The sequence below is a fragment of the Salmo trutta genome, chromosome 10, assembly GCF_901001165.1.
Source record: "Salmo trutta chromosome 10, fSalTru1.1, whole genome shotgun sequence".
In the NCBI taxonomy this organism is placed as follows: Eukaryota; Metazoa; Chordata; class Actinopteri; order Salmoniformes; family Salmonidae; genus Salmo; species Salmo trutta.
In genome coordinates, this window is record NC_042966.1 from 36,041,973 (window position 1) to 36,064,601 (window position 22,629).

At 44.5% G+C, this 22,629-nt stretch overlaps 1 protein-coding gene across 1 annotated transcript in view; it reads left to right on the forward strand.

The window, feature by feature from the left end:
* Positions 1-793: 793 nt before the first annotated feature.
* LOC115201667 (Na(+)/H(+) exchange regulatory cofactor NHE-RF1-like) overlaps positions 794-22,629 on the forward strand; it is a 36,365-nt gene continuing 14,529 nt past the window's right edge. The window contains exon 1 of the mRNA XM_029765482.1: positions 794-1,659. Coding sequence (XP_029621342.1) covers positions 1,228-1,659 — 432 coding nt within the window. The 5' untranslated portion in view covers positions 794-1,227. The remainder of the gene's footprint in view (positions 1,660-22,629) is intronic.

The following is a 22,629-nucleotide window of genomic DNA, read 5'->3' on the forward strand; positions in this document are numbered from 1 at the left end:
GTAGCCAATTCCAGCATAGCCTAGGCCTACAGGCGATTGGGCAACACGAGCACTCTTAGCTCGAAATCGCATCGCTATTCACAACACTATTCATGATGAATAAATGAGTCTGTCAATTTGAACTAAGCAAGATATAGGACCTATCAAGGGCTAGGCTACTTGTTCTAAGCAAAAGCAAACCATGGCAAAGTTGAATTACAATCATAAACCCTGATTTTAGTCAATAGGCCTAGCTATTTGCATGATCCATTCAACGATTTGTTGTCTTAACATCTGGCGCATAATACGGCATAATTGCAAGAACATAACATTAGGCTATTTTTTTATTTTTACGTTTGTCCAAATGTTTCTTGCGCAGAGATTTCGAGATCCTCTGTCCAACTTTCATCACCCAAACCCTGTCGGATTTATCTCTAGTTATGCACATGCGCAAACGGGATTTATTTCCAATCATAGATAGCGTTGGTGGAAACGGATCAGGGCCCTGAAACCGATAGCGATGGAATCTAGGCTTAAAATGGTTTAGGGAAACCGGGCCCTGGAGAGTTTAATAAAGGCAAATTACATGTTATCTTGCGACATACGTTCATTCCTTTATTAAGTTACATTTGCTCGCAAGAATTATTATTTTGACGGAAAAATGAATTTAGCGTTTTACATCGACATTCCTTCCTAATTCGCTCAATAACGTTATGGAAAAAAAGGCTATGACAGTGTCTCTAGCATCTAGATATGTGACAAGTAATAGCCTAGGTCAGAGTCACGGATTTAGAAATAAATACATGTATGGCTCTGGCGTAGGGGAATTTACAGGCCGTCCATTGGCTGTCGGATAAACTCAACGACAGCGTTTTCCTAAAGGAGATTACTGATTGGTCTTGTCAGCTGTCAGACTACAACCCTTCACCAACAACTTCAGATCAAGTTAAAAAACAAAGCCCAGGAGATTTTGAGCACACAAGGAAGAGTACTTCTGTGGGTGTGTCTGACTACGTGCTCTCCACAAATAGTTACTAGATCGCAACATAGTTTCGAGGAGGACGGTACCAGAGACTCAAGTCAAATAATATCTGTTTTGACAGAAAGTAAACTTGTGAGAGCGACCGGAAGTTCGAAGTAGTTAGTCGGTCAGTTTCATTTCTGAGATTGTTTATTGTCCACTTTTACTTTCTTTCTTTTGAGGTTTTTGGACGTTATCTGTGATAATATTTGATCAGCGGCAACATTATGTCAAACCTCCGGCCTAGATGTTGTATTTTAGGAAAGGGTTCGAATGGCTACGGCTTCCATCTGCACGGTGAGAAAGGGAAGACCGGACAGTTTATCCGGCTGGTAGAACCAGACTCTCCCGCCGCCACCGCCGGTCTCTTCGCTGGGGACCGACTGACGTTCGTTAACGGGGACAACGTGGAGGGCGAGAGCCACCAGCAGGTCGTTGCCCGGATACGAGCCACCGTGGGCAGCCTCGAGCTGATCGTGGTAGACGCTGAGACCGCGGAGGTACTGAAGAAGCACAACTTGGAGTGCCGTAAAGAGTATGTCACGGAGGGCATCCCGTTACCGGGTAGCAAGTCGGGCCATGGGGATGCAGCGGAGAGCGAGGCTACATCGGCAGAGAACGGAAACGTCTCCCTACAGAGGCTAAGTGTGAGCGCCAAGGTAAAAGGAAACTTCGGAAATCCCTATCTAGATTCATTTCACAGAATATTACATTTTATGTAGGCAATTTTCATACGCCTAGTCATAGGATGTATTGGAGAGCTGACCAGGGTCAACCACTGTCTGTCAACACATTTGAACAACAATATACAGTACCAGTCAAAGGTTTGGACACACCTACTCATTCAAGGGTTTTTCTTTATTTCTACTATTTTCTACATTGTCAAAGTTCTTGACATTTTCCGGATTGACTGACCTTCATATCTTAAAGTAATGATGGACTGTTTTTTCTCTTTGCTTATTTGAACTATTCTTGCCATAATATGGACTTGGTCTTTTAACAAATAGGGCTAACTTGTGTATAGTACCCCTACCATGTCACAATATAACTGATTGGCTCAAACGCATTAAGAAGGAAAGAGATTCCACAAATAAAATTAACAAGGCAAACCTGTTAATTTAAATGCATTCCAGGTTACTACCTCATGAAGCTGGTTGAGAGAATGCCAAGACTGTGCAAAGCTGTCAAGGCAAAGGGTGGCTACTTTGAAGAATCTCAAATATATTTTGATTTGTGTAACACTTTTTGTTTACTACATGATTCCATATGTGTTAATTCATAGTTTTGATGTTTTCACTATTACATTTCAATGTAGAAAATAGTAAAAATGAAGAAAAACCCTTGAATGAGTAGGTGTGTCCAAACTTTTGACTGGTACTGTATATGTAGACTACATCCTACCCTAAACTCCATATGTAATGTTCTAGACATTTGCTGAGACTTGTTTTTCTCTTTTTAAAACAAAAAATTGTACCTCTGTATTGTGTATAGAAGCATTAAACAGACACACATGCCTACAGGGCAGTTATTCTGTTAACCCTTTATGCTTGTGGAAATTAGCCTATGGATAGGGACAAATTTGAATGTTTAACATAATAAATATAAAAAGCATATGCATGACCATGGTAGCAATTGAAAGACAACACTTTGGAGATGGGGAAATTATCAGACCAAATGTTCACATGACTGAGTCAAACATTACACTGTTGATTTTTATGTGCATTTTACATTGACTATACTTTTCACAACATTTGTCCTTAACGAAAACTGAAGATACTCTGGATACATTCAGTTACATAATAAGAATATTCTTGGAAAGTTTGGTTTAGGTGCAAAATAAGAAACAATAATTACAAGAGTTTGAGGGTGAGGTCTAACTGGAGTCTCCAAGTGGACACACACCTCTCCAGACTGGGCACAGTTCATACGGAATTTAAATGTACTTTTATGACTCAAGGAAAGTGCTTTTTTTATCTCTCCTAGCTTTGCCGTTGAGGAACTGAAGCAAACACATTTGTAGTTGTTTGTTTGTAACACAGCCCTGCATCCCCACCTTTACACAAGTACTGTTGTTGTTTAGGCAATCCAGAAACATTCCATTATAAATCCCCACCTGGGTAAGGTGGGCATCATTTGAAAGCTTATTATATTGCCAACATGACTTGCTAAATTATCAAATCCAATCATAGTGTTAGGCTTTTAATATGGAAATGTGAAGTGCACATTTTAGACTCGCAGGTTTGTTGTTGTTTGACATCAAGGCGGTATTTATTATAATCCTCAACATCTCGGCTTTCAGAACACATAGATTCCAGCATTCCCCTCTCCCATGCTGCCCTGTACACATCGGGACATATTTCATTAAGCTGTATGTCATCTTCATGGAGTCTTGCACCGCTACTGAGCGGACAGTGTTGTTAACGCAAGATGGAGGTAAACCTGTCTCGTCAGAGATCGCATTTATTTAGGCAGATCGCAAAATATGACGTTTTCATTTAAGACCGGAGACATATATATTGTTTCGGGTGATAATAAAACATGTTTTGTTTAGTTACTTTTAACTCTACTTTTAACTCTACTTGTTACGCTAACTTTATAGCTAGTCAAGCTAGCTTGCAGAACAGCTACAGTAGCTAGCTAAAGGCTAGGTTGAAGATACCACTGTAACTAGCAACCTCCACCATAATAATAATATCATCAAAAACAAATGTCATTACCATCACAATAGATTTAAACGGGAGGCAACAGTCATAAAATTGGTTTAACTGCCAATGTGTATTATTTAACATTACTATTAAAATAGTATTCACTTATAGGTAATTGTTTACAAGTTGCTAGCTATCCCATAAAGCCATCACAGAAGATGAAAATATTTGGTTTTGGTCAATACCTTTTCTTCAACAGACTTTGTCTGTACTGAAGACTACGTAAAGTGTGGAAAAATTCCAAGTGTGCAGTGTCTGACATGCAACTGAGCCTTCAACCGCAAGGGGGCAGTGTCTGACTCGCAACTGAGCCTTCAACCGCAAGGGGGCAGTGTCTGACTCGCAACTGAGCCTTCAACCGCAAGGGGGCAGTGTCTGACTCGCAACTGAGCCTTCAACCGCAAGGGGGCAGTGTCTGACTCGCAACTGAGCCTTCAACCGCAAGGGGGCAGTGTCTGACTCGCAACTGAGCCTTCAACCGCAAGGGGGCAGTGCGATTCCGCTCCGTTGTGGACATCCCCATTGAAATGAATGACATCCGGCGTAACGTAATGTGGACGAGGCATTAGACAACAACAACATTTGTAAAAGTAGCTCAATTAGCGGGAGGAATGGGGGCATCTTTTTGCTAGGCGTGGTACACACGTTTAGAACAGCTGTCAGTTGAATCCCATACAGCACTGTAAAGTGAAGAGCCTGAGCTCTGACGTCCTATTTTATTTATATATATATATGTGTGTGTGTGTGTGTGTGTGTGTGTGTGTGTGTGTGTTCCCTTTATTTTTTTGAGCATGCTCAAAAAAATAAAGGGAACACTTAAACAACACAACGTAACTCCAAGTCAATCACACTTCTGTGAAATCAAACTGTCCACTTAGGAAGCAACACTGATTGACAATACATTTCACATGCTGTTGTGCAAATGAAATAGACAACAGGTGGAAATTATAGGCAATTAGCAAGACACCCCCAATAAAGGAGTGGTTCTTCAGGTGGGGACCACAGACCACTTCTCAGTTCCTATGCTTCCTGGCTGATGTTTTGGTCACTTTTGAATGCTGGCGGTGCTTTCACTCTAGTGGTAGCATGAGACGGAGTCTACAACCCACACAAGTGGCTCAGGTAGTGCAGCTCATCCAGGATGGCACATCAATGCGAGCTGTGGCAAGAAGGTTTGCTGTGTCTGTCAGTGTAGTGTCCAGAGCATGGTGGCACTACCAGGAGACAGGCCAGTACATCAGGAGACGTGGAGGAGGGCAACAACCCAGCAGCAGGAGCGCTACCGCTGCCTTTGTGTAAGGAGGAGCAGGTGGAGCACTGCCAGAGCCCTGCAAAATGACCTCGAGCAGGCCACAAATGTGCATGTGTCTGCTCAAACGGTCAGAAACAGACTCCGTGAGGGTGGTATGAGGGCCCGATGGCCACAGGTGGGGGTTGTGCTTACAGCCCAACACCGTGCAGGACGTTTGGCATTTGCCAGAGAACACCAAGATTGGCAAATTCGCCACTGGCGCCCTGTGCTCTTCACAGATGAAGCAGGTTCACACTGAGCACATGTGACAGAGTCTGGAGACGCCGTGGAAAACGTTTTGCTGCCTGCAACATCCTCCAGCATGACCGGTTTGGCGGTGGGTCAGTCATGGTGTGGGGTGGCATTTCTTTGGGGGGGCCGCACAGCCCTCCATGTGCTCGCCAGAGGTAGCCTGACTGCCATTAGGTACCGAGATGAGATCCTCAGACCCCTTGTGAGACCATATGCTGGTGCGGTTGGCCCTGGGTTCCTCCTAATGCAAGACAATGCTAGACCTCATGTGGCTGGAATGTGTCAGCAGTTCCTGCAAGAGGAAGGCATTGATGCTATGGACTGGCCCGCCCGTTCTCCAGACCTGAATCCAATTGAGCACTTCTGGGACATCATGTCTTGCTCCATCCACCAACGCCACGTTGCACCACAGACTGTCCAGGAGTTGGCGGATGCTTTAGTCCAGGTCTGGGAGGAGATCCCTCAGGAGACCATCCGCCACCTCATCAGGAGCATGCCCAGGCGTTGTAGGGTGGTCATACAGGCACGTGGAGGCCACACACACTACTGAGCCTCATTTTGACTTGTTTTAAGGACATTACATCAAAGTTGGATCAGCCTGTAGTGTGGTTTTCCACTTTAATTTTGAGTGACTCCAAATCCAGACCTCCATGGGTTGATAAATTGGATTTCCATTGATTATTTCTGTGTGATTTTGTTGTCAGCACATTCAACTATGTAAAGAAAAAAGTATTTAATAAGATTATTTCTTTCTTTCAGATCTAGGATGTGTTGTTTAAGTGTTCCCTTTATTTTTTTGAGCAGTGTGTGTGTATGTGTATATATATATATATATAAGTGCCTAAATTGGGACTCAGTGGCTGTACAGTAACACACGTGTGTGTGTGTGTGTGTATATATATGTATACACACACACACACACACACACACACACACACACACACACACACACACACACACACGTGTGTGTATGTATATATGTACACACACACACACACACGTGTGTTACTGTACAGCCACTGAGTCCCAATTTAGGCACTTATCAGTTACCAAATCGGCATTGTTCAACCCATATAGGGAATGACAGGGGCAGTGAGTGTACAGTAAAGGGCTACGGAGAGAACTGAACAGACCACATAACCATCATGTCCTGTAACAGAGCTAGAGACGCCTGTCTGCTTATTGTCTCAATAAGGGATGTGACCAGCACAACATGGGAAATAAGGGCCGCATTCATAAAGTGTCTCAGAGTAGGAATGCTCATCTAGGATCAGGTCCTCCATGTTATCTTATGATAGAAATGGTGTATTAAATGATCCCAGATCAGACTAGTACTCTGAGATGCTTTCTGAATATGGGCCCAGCACAAAATGTCAAGCGATCCATTTGTAAGCCAGAGAGCTCCTGTTTTTTTTCAAAGTCAGGAATATCAGGAATTCCTCATTTAATCAGAAAAAAAAAATTCTCTGAGAAAGTGAAAGCTGAGCTCTAACATACAGACTCCTCCATCCCTCTGTAACACACCTCATCAGCCTCATACTGCTGGTTATGAAATGCTTTTTTCATGTGGTATTTAATCCGTGGGTGTGTAGTGGTTGGTTAGTTAGGCAAAACGTGCAACGTCTTCATGTAACTTTGTTAGACAGTGCAAGGTCTGCCCTCTGATATTTAGCTATTGTGCAACACAAATGGAAAATAAAAAATTCCGATCTCTCTCGGCCTCGCCTTGATGTGTAGCTAGTGTTTCCCCTGAGTCATAGGGAACGTACCAATTGACACACTAGTCATGTAGGGAAAAGTGTGGCAATTTGGGACGAACACAAAAGGTCTCCTAAATAGGTCTCAACGAGGGCCTTGAGTGGTTCCTTATCACATGATCTGAACAGGACAAGCTCTCTTCGTCCTTTCTCGCTCTCTCCCTGCACCTATCCGGTGTATATGACGATACAAAATCTTATTATTATTATTATTGTTATTATTACTCATTCACTCATTTGGCTTCTTTAGGGAAGGAGTATTTCCTGTTCTGGTCACCATGATTGGTCTGTTTCTGTTTGTCGCCGGTCGTATTCTGTCTCTGGTCAGATTCTGTTCCGACCTTAAGAGACTGAGTGGAAAGCGAACCGGTGGCCTGTGGGAGTAGTGCACTATGGAGGGGATACGGTGCCATTTGGGATGTAGCTCATGTCTCCCACCACTAATGCACTGCTACCCTTCACTAATCTTCTGGGTTCAAGTGACGGGGGCCACAGAAAGGTCTCGTCTCTCTCAAGGTGCTGCCTGCTAGTGACGGGGGCCACAGAAAGGTCTCGTCTCTCTCAAGGTGCTGCCTGCTAGTGACGGGGGCCACAGAAAGGTCTCGTCTCTCTCAAGGTGCTGCCTGCTAGTGACGGGGGCCACAGAAAGGTCTCGTCTCTCTCAAGGTGCTGCCTGCTAGTGACGGGGGCCACAGAAAGGTCTCGTCTCTCTCAAGGTGCTGCCTGCTAGCCTCCTGCCTTCCTCCCTGATGGGGCACTTGGCAGGACCTGGCTGATACTGGTCTAATATGGGCTGAGAGCCAGGCACAGACAGCTCCTCCTGGACTCTCAAGACTTGGCAAGCCCTCAAAGAGCTGCATATAGTCTGGGTAGGCATTTGATTAATTGTTCAGGAGTCTTATGGCTTTGGGGTAGAAGCTGTTAATGAGCCTTTTGGACCTAGACTTGGCGCTCCGGTACCTCTTGCTGTGCGGTAGCAGAGAGAACAGTCTATGACTAGGGTGGCTGGAGTCTCTGACAAATTTTTGGACCTTCTCCTGACACGCCTGGTATAGAGGTCCTGGATGGCAGGAAGCTTGGTCCCAGTGATGTACTGGGCCGTACGCACTACCCTCTGTAGTGCCTGACGGTCGGAGGCCGAGCAGTTACCATACCAGGTGGTGATGCAACCGGTCAGGATGCTCTCTGGTGCAGCTGTAGAACTTTTTGAGGATCTGGGGATCCACGGCAAATGTTTTTCAGTCTCTTGATGGGGAGAAGGTGTTGTCGTGTCCTCTTCAGGACTGTCTTAGTGTGTTTGGACCATGATAGTTTGTTGGTGATGTGGACATGAAGGAAATGGAAGCTCTCGACCTGCATCACTACAGCCCCGTCGATGTGAATGGGGGAGTGTTCGGTCCTCCTTTTCCTGTAGTCCACGATCAGCTCCTTCGTCTTGCTCACGTTGAGGGAGAGGTTGTTGTCCTTGCACCACACTGCCAGGTCTCTGACCTCCTCCCTATAGGCATCTCATCGTTGTTGGTAATCAGGCCTACCACTGTTGTCGTCAGCAAACTTAATGATGGTGTTGGAGTCGTGCTTGGACACGCACAGAGACTGAGTGTGTTTATTAATGGTGTCAAGTTGACCACATGGAAATTATGACCAGAAACACCTTGGAGGACCATCTCTCGGTTTCCCTGGAGACCCCAGCAGTGCAGAATGAGGCATTGTCTGTGGTGTGTTTGTCTGGAGAGAAAGAGAGGGACTGGGCCAGAGAGGAAAGAGAAGAGGACTCTCACGCCTCTCAAAGGAGACTGAGCCTGAAATACCTTACCCCTTTCTCACCACAAACACTCATAATGATCTTGTACTCAACCAGTTGTGTGTGTGTGTGTGTGTGTGTGTGTGTGTGTGTGTGTGTGAGATTAAACAGCGTTTAGCCTTTTGAAAGGAAAAACCCTCAAAGACTGGCACTCATTAGTTCTAGAGAGATGAAGTAAGGCCCTGGAAGGCAGACTGTTACACTCCAAGTAGGGTGTCTAACCACTCTGACCAGAATGTTTGAAAACATGCTTTGGTGATTACATTTATGTAATAAAATACATTTTACCAAGACAAATATGATTGTTGTGGAGTCTTTTTCATAACATATTAACATTATCTAAAAATGTTAGTAACCTAATACATCCGATAAGCACAGAGCTCTGATGACATGGTACTCATCATCTTCAATGTTGTTTCCGCTGGTCGTAAAAGGCTAAATTAGCATGACACAAGCTGAATTAACTCCTCCCAGAGCACTCCCAGAGTGCTAAGAACCTTGGCGTGACCCTGGACAACACCCTGTCATTCTCCACTAACATCAAGGCGGTGACCCGATCCTGTAGGTTCATGCTCTACAACATTCGCAGAGTACGACCCTGCCTCACACAGGAAGCGGCGCAGGTCCTAGTCCAGGCACTTGTCATCTCCCGTCTGGATTACTGCAACTCGCTGTTGGCTGGGCTCCCTGCCTGTGCCATTAAACCCCTACAACTCATCCAGAACGCCGCAGCCCGTCTGGTGTTCAACCTTCCCAAGTTCTCTCACGTCACCCCGCTCCTCCGCTCTCTCCACTGGCTTCCAGTTGAAGCTCGCATCCGCTACAAGTCCATGGTGCTTGCCTACGGAGCTGTGAGGGGAACGGCACCTCCGTACCTTCAGGCTCTGATCAGGCCCTACACCCAAACAAGGGCACTGCGTTCATCCACCTCTGGCCTGCTCGCCTCCCTACCTCTGAGGAAGCACAGCTCCCGCTCAGCCCAGTCAAAACTGTTCGCTGCTCTGGCACCCCAATGGTGGAACAAGCTCCCTCACGACGCCAGGACAGCGGAGTCAATCACCACCTTCCGGAGACACCTGAAACCCCACCTCTTTAAGGAATACCTGGGATAGGATAAAGTAATCCTTCTACCCCCCCCCCCCCAAAAGATTTAGATGCACTATTGTAAAGTGGTTTTTCCACTGGATATCTTAAGGTGAATGCACCAATTTGTAAGTCGCTCTGGATAAGAGCGTCTGCTAAATGACTTAAATGTAAATGTGTAAAAATATGAAAACACTACATGTTTCAGTCTATCCATCTTACCTCTAATGTTTTATGTTCTCCGGATTCAAGGAGAAAGATGACTAGTTCAACAGGAAAATGAGCCTGTCAGGTAGCCAGTAGCCTTAATTCTTGCATAGAATTCAGCCTAGGTGATGTGATGCAATTTTCCTTTTTTTCTTTTTTGTCCACTTTTTTCCCCCCTCTGGCCTCCGTTGATTTAGTCACCCTAAATCTGGCCATCCTACAAGCGGTAAAAACTCCAATAACTTTTGAACGGATTATGATAGAGACATGAGGTTTGGCCATTGGTTTTCCTTAAAGGATTATCTTCGCAGGATTATTCATTTAGAGGATTATTGTTATACCCATTGGTCAAAAGATACGTTTTTGATTGGACACCCTACTCCGATAGCTGTTAAGATGAATGACCCTGGAAGGCAGAATGTTGCACTCAGAGAGATGTTAAGATGGAATGACCGTTAGTGATGACAGTGAAACAGCCTTTCTCACCTTCCTCTTTCTTTGGCCAATAACATGGCCTTATGTCCTGAAATCACGAAGTGATTTACATGTCTTCACCCTGACCTTTAACCATTACCCAGTAGCAGTAGGCAATCTCTGGCTACTCTTTTACAGGTATTTACTAATTTTTTTTTTCTCCCTGTAACGTCTTGGTGTCATTCCTTCATCCTGAGTATACTGCCTCCTCCCAGTGTATGTCACAAATGCCACCCTATTCCCTACATAGTGCACTACTTTTGACCAGAGCCCTCAAAAGTAGTGCACTCGGCTATATAGGAAATCGGATGCCATTTGAGACACAACCCCAGTCTGTACTGGAGGACCTTAGTCTCTACCTCAGTCTGTCTAACTAGCTATATAACCTCCACCTCAGTCTGTCTGACTAGCTAGATAACCTCCACCTCAGTCTGTCTGACTAGCTAGATAACCTCCACCGCAGTCTGTCTGACTAGCTAGATAACCTCCACCGCAGTCTGTCTGACTAGCTAGATAACCTCCACCGCAGTCTGTCTGACTAGCTAGATAACCTCCACCGCAGTCTGTCTGACTAGCTAGATAACCTCCACCGCAGTCTGTCTGACTAGCTAGATAACCTCCACCGCAGTCTGTCTGACTAGCTAGATAACCTCCACCGCAGTCTGTCTGACTAGCTAGATAACCTCCACCGCAGTCTGTCTGACTAGCTAGATAACCTCCACCGCAGTCTGTCTGACTAGCTAGATAACCTCCACCGCAGTCTGTCTGACTAGCTAGATAACCTCCACCGCAGTCTGTCTGACTAGCTAGATAACCTCCACCGCAGTCTGTCTGACTAGCTAGATAACCTCCACCGCAGTCTGTCTGACTAGCTAGATAACCTCCACCGCAGTCTGTCTGACTAGCTAGATAACCTCCACCGCAGTCTGTCTGACTAGCTAGATAACCTCCACCGCAGTCTGTCTGACTAGCTAGATAACCTCCACCGCAGTCTGTCTGACTAGCTAGATAACCTCCACCGCAGTCTGTCTGACTAGCTAGATAACCTCCACCGCAGTCTGTCTGACTAGCTAGATAACTATATATCCTTGGTGTTAGTCTTAGGCAGCGTCCCAAAATTGTACCCTATTACAGTACGTATTTAGTGCACTACTTTTGACCAGAGCCTATCAAGCTCTGGTCAAAAGTAGTACTCTATGGGTATAGCCTTGTTCAGTGTGATATTTCAAAATGGCTCTCATCACATAATCGTGGGTGTTGTCAAGTGTAATGGACTGTTCTTCTCCATTGATCTGGGTGTAGTGCTATTGAGTTGCCCTTATACCTATGTAACTACACTTTTATAACTGCAGTTATAGCAGTTACAGCATTGTTACAACATTGTGTTAAAGACAGCTTTGGCGACTACTCAGTATTTTAAAAACCCTTTGGGCTGGATGTATCAATGTGTTGTTCATTTAATCAATAATGCACCTCGGGGGGGGGGGTGTGGTATATGGCCAATATACCACGGCTAAGGGCAGTTTTTAAGCACGACACAACGTGGAGTGTCTGGATACAGCCCTTAGCCGTGGTATGTTGGCCATATATCACAAACCCCCGAGGTGCCTTATTGCTATTATAAACTGGTTACTAACGTAATTAGAGCAGTAAAAATAAATGATTTGTCATACCCGTGGTATACAGTCTCATACCACGTCATTGGTATATGGAAGGGCCATAGAGTTAGCCAATCAGCATTCAGTGCTCGAACCACCCAGTTTATAAACATGCATAATCTATGAGCAGAATTACTGTCTTACCTCAATTAGCCATGACATCATTAGTTTGAAAGCGACTGTTTTTATGGAAGCTGTGCCATTTTTCTTTCCTACATTTTTCACCCACGTGGGCCAGTTCCCTAGCAATTTGAGTTCAACCAATGAGCTTCAGGCCCTCGCCATTTGAGTGACAGCTAGCAAGAGGCGGAGGCGACATCGTGGTGCACATATAGTATGTGACGTTGTTCGCAGTTTTCAGGGACCATTTTTGGCCCATGAGGGCTACATTCAGAACTACTGGCTAAAAAGTATTCAAGGGTACGGGAGAATCTCTTTCACATGCATTTCCATAATGGCACAAGGAGTCTTACAGTGGTAGCCATGGATTTCAATGTGTAGCAGTGAACTTGAACTTGATTCAGACCCCCGCTTTCTCCACCTCCTCTTAGTCCTGTCTGGCCTTCTATTGCCAAGGCGACACAGATTTGCCACACTGTCTAACCTGTTACCACAGAGATCCTGATTTGGGTCACCATAACAACTAGTACTCACAAGCCCTTGGATGATCTTGACATCATCTCACAGAGCTCTTTGCTGCTCTGGGTTGTTTACTCAGTGACACACACGCGCACACACACACTGGGCTGACTGCCAACATAGTTTGTGAAGATCAATACCTTATGGCTCAAAGTAGGGCTGGGCGATATGGCAAATCAATCATCACAATATCTATATATTTTTTCATTCGATAACGATAATTATCAAGATATTAATCAAATAATGTTTAAAAGGTGCATATCTGCTTCAGACTCAAGAATGCCCAATGCCTGAACAAACTGTTGCCTAGTGGTTAGAGCGTTGGGCCAGTAACCGAAAGGTTGCTAGATTGAATCCTTGAGCTGACAAGGTAAAAATCTGTTGTTCTGCCGCTGAACAAGGCAGTTAACCCACTGTTCCTAGGCTGTCATTGAAAATAAGAATTTGTTCTTAACTGACTTGCCTAGTTAAATAAAGCTTAAAAAAAATGTTATGTGAGCTACACATAAAATTATACTTTAAGGAAAATTGTTCCATGTTTGCGGCCAGGGAGCACGTACCTGGGGTCAATTAAATTGATAAGCCTCTTGAAACCTTCCTTTTCGGCTGCTATTTGGTAGCATGTCCTTAGCAATGCAATGCATAATAGCATTTGTGATGTCTTTGTGTTTTCGATGTTTGCTCGTAGGGCATAAAAGCTGTCAGTGTTGACTGCTTCGGGCAAACATCCCTAGATTGGCAGGTGCTTGAGGGGCGTTTATCAATACCGTGGCGCAAACTCAAACTTCCTGTATGTTCCAAAGAGTGATTTTGCTTCAGATGTTGAAAAAGGTTTGTCTTATTACCAGACTTCGTAGCCACCTGTCTACGGCACAATTTGCACCGAGCATTGCTCTGCTCTTTGTCGGACTTCAAAAAGCCAAACCACTTCCAAATTACTGAAACAGTTTAATCATTTTTATCAATCATTTCTTGGTTGGAAGCTGCTCCTTCTCCATGGCTATCACTGCCACTGTTTTCACCTACTTCCCTCATTTAGTGGTTAATAGTGGCTCCTACATCCCTCATTTAGTGGTTAATAGTGGCTCCTCCATCACTCGAGTGGTTTTTAGTGGGCCTATACCTCTCCACCTGCATATTGTCACTTCTCCGCACGTTCCTGCTGCGTCACAGAGGTGAAGTGGACTGCTGTACCTAATTATTCTATATTGACATTATCGAAAATGAATCTAAACGTTTTTATATCGTTATTGAGGGAAGTAATTACCTCGATAATTATTGATATTGATTTATCGCCCAGCCCTAGCTCAAAGCTTTCCCCCCAGGCTGTTTTGTTACTCATATAACAACCTCAAATCATGTGATTGTATTACTCATTGATTTGTGTAATGATGTGTGTTATGTTATTAAACTTTGAGGCCCTCCATTTAAGACCCTTCCATTAACCCAGGCTCACCTTTGGTTGTCTGACTGGTTCTCCCTCTACTAGAGAGAGTGAATACAGCAATTTAATACATCCGTTTAATGGTGAGGAGGCTGTCAGGTCTTAAACAGCCAGAAAAAAACCCTGTGAATGAACCTGGAAATAGGACTTCTGATGACATGACAGGGATGAGAACTGCATTCAGCTACTACATGTAATTATGAGAGTGGGGCCTTGTGTGAGTAAGTGAATTGATTCTCTGTTATGAGCGACGCTTTGTCTCTGAGCGTCAGGCTCTGTATGCTCCTCCTCTGTAATCATTCAGAACCATCACAGCTAAGTTAAGCTTCTACACTGTGTGTGTGTGTGTCAAGAGGCCTGTGGTTTGCTGGCAATCTCTGTGTGCAGAGATTCCAAGCCCAATAGAGAGCACAGTAGGTTAGGCCATGGTGTAAGTCTTACCATGCTGCTTGCTAGAGATGCTTTGGTCCATAGGGGATGCCTTACCTTTGTATCGGACTGTACAGACCTACCGTTTGAGTGGTCAATCTTCATTATATTCTCTACAGGTTGGAAGCCAACTCAGAACCCTGTATGAAGTCAGATAGTTCATGAAGAGCCATGTAGCTACCGGTATCTGAGGTTTAGACTGGTGCTGTATCATCAGTCTGAGGAAACCACGTCCTGTGTGTTGCCATGGCGCCAGGCCAGACAGCACTGTCACCGCTGACGACCGTACCAGACTAGAACAACCAGAACAGGAAAGAAAAGATGTGAGACAGCCAGTGTTTGTTCTGCTGGTTAGTAGACGGAGGAGATGGAAGTCATTTATATTGTGTCAGAGAACACCACTCTCTGACTGTGTGGGTAAGCAGATCAGAAATGAGTCACAACAAAGGAAGACAAGGGACGATTGTTCATGGTTCTAAACAGAAACCTTTTAACGAAGATAAAGTTCATGGCAGTTCATATTATTGTGTCTATCATATAGTAAAACATGTCTATATGGAGTTCTTTCACGAAAGCCTGTTTCTCTGGTAAACTTCAGACTTGGTTTCAGAGAGAGAGGGAGACTGATGTGAAGCCATAGTAATGTTGTGGTCATGTAGCTCAGCCATGGGCTGTTCTTGTTTGCCGCGTTATGTTGTCCCTTTTGACCAGAGCAGAGGTGAAAGGCCCTTCTATAACCAGCAGCACTGCTCTGTTCACATTCAATCAACCATTAGCCCATGCCCCACACCTGCCACACCCATCTGTCTGTCCGCCCATCAGATGTGTTGATGCTGACTCACTATTCATGTTCAAACACAATCATTGTTCTGTAATGAGATGTTATCATGTGCTGACAGATAAGATGTTTTTGGATGACTGACTGCTGTGTCTAGTTACTGTGTTCATCCAGTGTGTTGCAATATTGTTGGTGAAGCTAGGGTCTTTCTATGGGTGACCCCCAAATGGCACCCTGTTACCTACACAGTGCCATATGGGCCCTAGTTAAAAGTAGTGCACTATATAGGGAATATGATGCCATTTGGGATGAAACCTGTGTCTTAACTTGACCCTGTAACTAGTCTACTGCTATCAGTCTGTCCTGTGTAGACAGATCTGATTGAATTTGCAACGCTAGATGTTTCTCCAGTTAGTTGATGATTATCTCTGGGTGGCTGTGCAAGACAATAGTGCAGCTCTAAGTTCAAGGGTTTCACAGAAATGCTAACCTGGTTAAATAAGGGTGAAATATATATATTTTTAATTTCAGACTCCAATAAAACACCCTCTTTCTTCAAGCATGGACTAAATGTTTTGGTTTACTCTCTAATGCCACTAGATATCCATCTCTAATCGACTTGTACAATGGTACAGCGATAAAGACACATTGAAAACTGTAGAATCCCCCAACGAGGACCGCAAGCCTTAGCCACCAGGACCATTCTAAGGAAGCAGGAGTGGAAAATATTTTTTGGCATCTCCGATTTTGTTTTTGTAATTCTCACATAGAAACTAAATTGAGAGGAAGGATGTTTGGGATGATTTTTACATTTTGTGTGGCAACATTTTTGGGGGGGTTCTCCCGAGTGGTGCAGTGGTCTAGAGGCGTCACCTACAGACCCGGGTTCGATCCCGGGCTGTGTCTCAGCCGGCCACGACCGAGTGACCCATGAGGCGGCGCACATTAATGGACCCATGGTTGTTCGGATTAGGGGAGGGTTTGGCCGGCCGGGATGTCCTTGTCCCATCGCGCTCTAGCGACTCATTGTGGGGGTCACCAGTTGTGGGGGTCGCCATTGGTGCGGCTGGCTTCCGGCTTAAGCGAGCAGTGTGTCAAGAAGCAGTGCGGCTTGGCAGGGTCGTGTTTTGGAGGACGCATGGCTCTCAACCTTCTCCTCTACCGAGTCTGTACAGGAGTTGCAGCGATGGGACAAGACTGTAACTACCAATTTGGATATCACAATCTTTCTGTAGTGAGCTGTAAAAACATTAACCTTTGAGATGCAGGACCAAGGAATGTTATGACTAAAAGAAAGTCCAGTTTTTACAGGCTTTTAGTTTCCACATGTAAGCTAGGCGGTGCTATGCAGATATGCTAATCTTTATTAGTAAGGATAAGGTAGTTGCGTGTGCACACGCCCATTAGTATTATGAAGATTCCGTGCCACAATAAGGGGATTGAGGTTGTCATTTTGACAGCCTTCAAGACTTCCTGTTAGCAGTAGGTCTACTACCTTACCCAATATTTGCTCTGCGGTTGAGAGAGAGAGAGCGAGAGCAAGATACAAATTCCATCTAGACACCGTTGCCCTAGAGCACACACAACTATACATGCCTTGGCCTAAACATCAGCGCCACAGCTAACTTCCACAAAGCTGCGAACGAGCTGAGACAAGGGAAGAAAACACACAATGGGACAGACACCAAATTGAGACTCTGCATGCAGAATTCTGAAAAATATCCCGTGTACAACGTAAAACACCAAATAATGCATGCAGAGTAGAATTAGGCCGATACCTGCTAATTATCAAAATCCAGAAAAGAGCCGTTAAATTCTACAACCGCCTAAAAGGAAGCGATTCCCAAACCTTCCATAACAAAGCCATCACCTACAGAAAGATGAACCTGGAGAGGAGTCCCCTAAGCAAGCTGGTCCTGGGGCTCTGTTCACAAACACAAACACACCCCACAGAGCCCCAGGACAGCAACACAGTTAGACCCAACCAAATCATGATAAAACAAAAAGATAAATAGTTGACACATTGGAAATAATTATTTTAAAAAATTAGCAAACTAGAATGCTATTTGTCCCTAACAGAGAGTACACAGTGGTGGAATACCTGACCACTGTGACTGACCCAAACTTAAGGAAAGCTTTGACTATGTATAGACTCAGTGAGCATAGCCTTGCTATTGAGAAAGGCTCTCAAGAGAAGACAGGCTATGGCTGCCCACAAGCTGCCCACAAAATGAGGTGGAAACTGAGCTGCACTTCCTAACCTACTGCCAAATGTATGATTGTATTATTTAATTATTAAATAATAATAATTATATTATTATTTTAACTAGGCAAGTCAGTTAAGAACAAATTCTTATTTACAATGACAGCCTACCCTGGCCAAACCTGGAGGACGCTGGGCCAATTGTGCACCGCCCTATGGGACTCCCAATCACGGCCGGTTTTGATACAGCCTGGAATTGAACCAGGGTCTGTAGTGATGCCTCTAGCACTAAGATGCAGTGCCTTAGACCGCTGCGCCTCTCGGGAGGAGCCCCCTCAGATTACACAGACCCACAAAGAATTTGAAAACATTAATTGAATTGACACACAAAACAACGCTGGATTCAAAACATATATATATATTTTTTTTCAATTATTATACAAAATTCTTGCAACCAGTAGAATGTTTATGTGTGTGTGTGTGTGTGTGTGTGTGTGTGTGTGTGTGTGTGTGTGTGTGTGTGTGTGTGTGTGTGTGTGTGTGTGTGTGTGTGTGTGTGTGTGTGTGTGTGTATGGGGGATACAATCTTCCCAGCTCTGCAGATTTTGCTGTGAGGAGGCAGTGTCATTAAATGTATTTTGGTATTGTCCATATGTAGCTCGTTTTTTGGTCACAGGTCCAGGAATGGCTGAAGAATTGCAACATTTACCTAGAACTAACGCTGCAGATAGCAATACTGGGTGATTTGAAAAGTCATAGTCAATCAATAATATAATAATTATTTTAGCAAAAAAAAATTTTTCAATTTACAATCTGTAGAAGCTATGAGAATAGAAAGGTTCAGTACTTTTGTGAAGCATCACAGCACAGTTGAAAAATATATGGCAAATAGAAATCCAAAATGGATGGTGTTGAGAGATAGATGGGAGGGGCTGAAGGGTGGGACTAATAACAAGATAACCAATGTAAAACATACGGGGTCTGTAAAATGAATATAGGTTCAGACATCTTGTGAAATAGCACAGATATAAGTCAAACTGGATGGACATCAGAAATAGAGGAAAGACTAAAAACAAACAAAATATAATTATTGTAAAAGTGTATAATATGTATAAACTGAAGGTAGAAGCCTAAGTGTTATTGTTTTAATAGGTTACTCCAATTGGGGGAGGGATGGTAGAGTTTGCGGGGAATAATAAAGGTATATTCTAATAAAAGATGTATATGTTTATAAACTGAGCAAAAAAAGAAACGTCCTCTCACTGGCAACTGCGTTTATTTTCAGCAAACTTAACATGTGTAAATATTTGTATGAACATAAGATTCAACAACTGAGACATAAACTGAACAAGTTCCACAGACATGTTACTAACAAATGGAATTATGTGTCCCAGAACAAAGGGGGGGTCAAAAGTAATAAGTATCTGGTGTGGCCACCAGCTGCATTAAGTACTGCAGTGCATCTCCTCCTCATGGACTGCACCAGATTTGCCAGTTCTTGCTGTGAGATGTTACCCCACTCTTCCAAGGCATCTGCAAGTTCCTGGACATTTCTGGGGGGGAATGGCCATAGCCCTCACCCTCCGATCCAACAGGTCCCAGACGTGCTCAATGGGATTGAGATCCGGGCTCTTCGCTGGCCATGGCAGAACACTGACATTACTGTCTTGCAGGAAATCACACACAGAACGAGCAGTATAGCTGGTGGCATTGTCATGCTGGAGGGTCATGTCAGGATGAGCCTGCAGGAAGGGTACCACATGAGGGAGGAGGATGTCTTCCCTGTAACGAACAGTGTTGAGATTGCCTGCAATGACAACAAGCTCAGTCCGATGATGCTGTGACACATCGCCCCAGACCATGATGGACCCTCCACCTCCAAATCAATCCCGCTCCAGAGTACAGGCCTCGGTGTAAAGCTCATTCCTTCGACGATAAACGCGAATCCGACCATCACCCCTGTTGAGACAAAACCGCGACTCGTCAGTGAAGAGCACTTTTTGCCAGTCCTGTCTGGTCCAGCGACAGTGGGTTTGTGCCCATAGGCGATGTTGTTGCCGGTGATGTCTGGTGAGGACCTGCCTTACAACAGGCCTACAAGCCCTCAGTCCAGCCTCTCTCAGCCTATTGAGGACAGTCTGAGCACTGATGGAGGGATTGTGCGTTCCTGGTGTAACTCGGGTAGTTGTTGTTGCCATCCTGTACCTGTCCTGCAGGTGTGATGTTCGGATGTACCGATCCTGTGCAGGTGTTGTTACACGTGGTCTGCCACTGCGAGGATGATCAGCTGTCCATCCTGTCTCCCTGTAGCGCTGTCTTAGGCGTCTCACAGTACAGATATTGCAACTTATTGCCCTGGCCACATCTGCAGTCCTCATGCCTCCTTGCAGCATGTCTAAGGCACATTCACACAGATGAGCAGGGACCCTGGGCATCTTTCTTTTGGTGTTTTTCAGAGTCAGTAGAAAGGCTTCTTTAGTGTCCTAAGTTTTCATAACTGTAACCTTAATTGCCTACCGTCTGTAAGCTGTTAGTGTCTTAACAACCGTTCCACAGGTGCATGTTCATTAATTGTTTATGCTTCATTGAACAAGCATGGGAAACAGTGTTTAAACCCTTTACAATGAAGATCTGTGAAGTTATTTGGATTTTTACAAATTATGTTTGAAAGACCAGGGTCCTGAAAAAGGGCTGTTTCTTTTTTTGCTGAGTTTATATATTTACCCCCCAAAAATATATGGGGGATTGGAAATGATGCAGACAATTACATTGATGGAGCAACAATCTATCTGCAATATTAAAGCCGATCCACACTGTGCAATCACAGCAGCAGGATTTGTGACGTGTTGCCACTTGTTGACTTATTTTCCCTTTTGTACTTCAACTATTTGCACATACAATGACATTTGAAATGTCTTATTCTTTTGGAACTTTTGTGAGTGTAATGTTTACTGTTTATTTTTTGTTTTATTTCACTTATGTTTATTATCTACTTCACTTGCTTTGGCAATGTTAACATATGTTTCCCATGGGGGAGAAGGAGGGAGAATGGTTCTCCTTCCAGCAGTGTAACACACACACACACACACACACACACACACACACACACACACACACACACACACACACACACACTTGACGTGTGCCAGATTGTAGTTATTTTCTCCTTATTCAAGGGGTGGGTCTTATCCTGAATGCAAACAGTAAACATTACACTCACAAGTTCCAAAATAATAAAATACATTTCAAATGGGATTAAAACTGCATTCCAGCCGGTGTCTATTCCACAAGTTACCACCGGCTAAATTCTATGATGTTAAAATGCCTATTTACTCTGTTCCAGTCTGAGCTTCAGCAAACAGCACGACAGCCTTTTCAGAACCAGGACAAATACAGAGGGAGAGACAGGGATCTGTCCCAAATGCCACCCTATTCCCTATATAGTGGACTACTTTTGACCAGAGCCCTATGGCGCTATATAGGGAATAGGGTGCCATTTGGGATGTACTGTAGTGAGACAGAGTGACAGTCAAATACTACTACTACTACTGCTGGTGGTGGGTTGAATGCTTAGAGCTCGCTGCTCTAACTCTGCTGCATTTAAAGCTTCAACAAAATACTTGAAGCTGAATGAGTACTTTAATAGACAAGCGGTTGTTTTGGATGCTTTGAGCTGTTTGTTTTGAGCTGTGCCATTTAAGTCGGCACTACTAGTGTTATCAAAGCTCAAAACAAACCGCTCAAATCACCCCCAAAACATAAATCCATTTACAACTGCTTGTCTATCAAAGATTGAGAGTCTTTGCTGTGGCTGCAGCTGGCTGAGGAAACCACCCTCATAGTGTTTTGAGTGCAGATTTTTGCTGTGACAGCGGCTGGCTGGGGATCAGGGGCTCAGGCCTCTCCGTCTCCCCAGGACAAAGCTTCTCATTGTCAGCCTGCCTGGCCTCCCAGTCCCCCTGAGGACGACCTGGGATCGGAGCTGGAGATGGGCGTAGTGACGGACACCAGCAGTATGTGAGGGGGAGAGTGGGAGGTTTGCGCTCCTCCTGTGTCGGGCTGGTTCTCTGTTCTCCTTCTGGTTCATAGGCTGGTTCTCTGTTCTCCTTCTGGTTCATAGGCTGGTTCTCTGTTCTCCTTCTGGTTCATAGGCTGGTTCTCTGTTCTCCTTCTGGTTCATAGGCTGGTTCTCTGTTCTCCTTCTGGTTCATAGGCTGGTTCTCTGTTCTCCTTCTGGTTCATAGGCTGGTTCTCTGTTCTCCTTCTGGTTCATAGGCTGGTTCTCTCTCCTCCTTCTGGTTCATAGGCTGGTTCTCTGTTCTCCTTCTGGTTCATAGGCTGGTTCTCTGTTCTCCTTCTGGTTCATAGGCTGGTTCTCTCTCTGTTGTGCTTGTATTAACTGGAGACCTTAGATGGCCCTCAGTGCTTTCTTCTCTCTCTGTGTGTGGTGTGCATACTATTTGTGTCTCCCACATTCAAAATCATGTTTGTCTGACATCATTACTGTTGACATGTTCATGTTGACACTTGACAGTCAGGAATGTGAGATTTGTCCTGGCCTCCATCCATTGTACTATGAGTTGCAATAGTTTAATGTACCATTCAGTACTGAAGCTGTCATACTGCCTATGTTGATCTTCCTCAACAGTCAATGGTTATGAAGCCATGTGTGAATCAATGAAACGCTCAATAATGACCTTCCATGTTCATCCCAGCCAGAAACTGACCATTTAGGATATTAAACCAATCATATTCCGCTGTTGAGTCTCAAACTGACCCATATTTCCAATATAGTGCACTACTTGTGACCAGGGCCCATGATGACTAGGGTGTCATTTGGAATGCAGGATCTGATTCATATAAACTGGGTTTATTTTCTGCAGCAGGGAGACACACCACATGGTT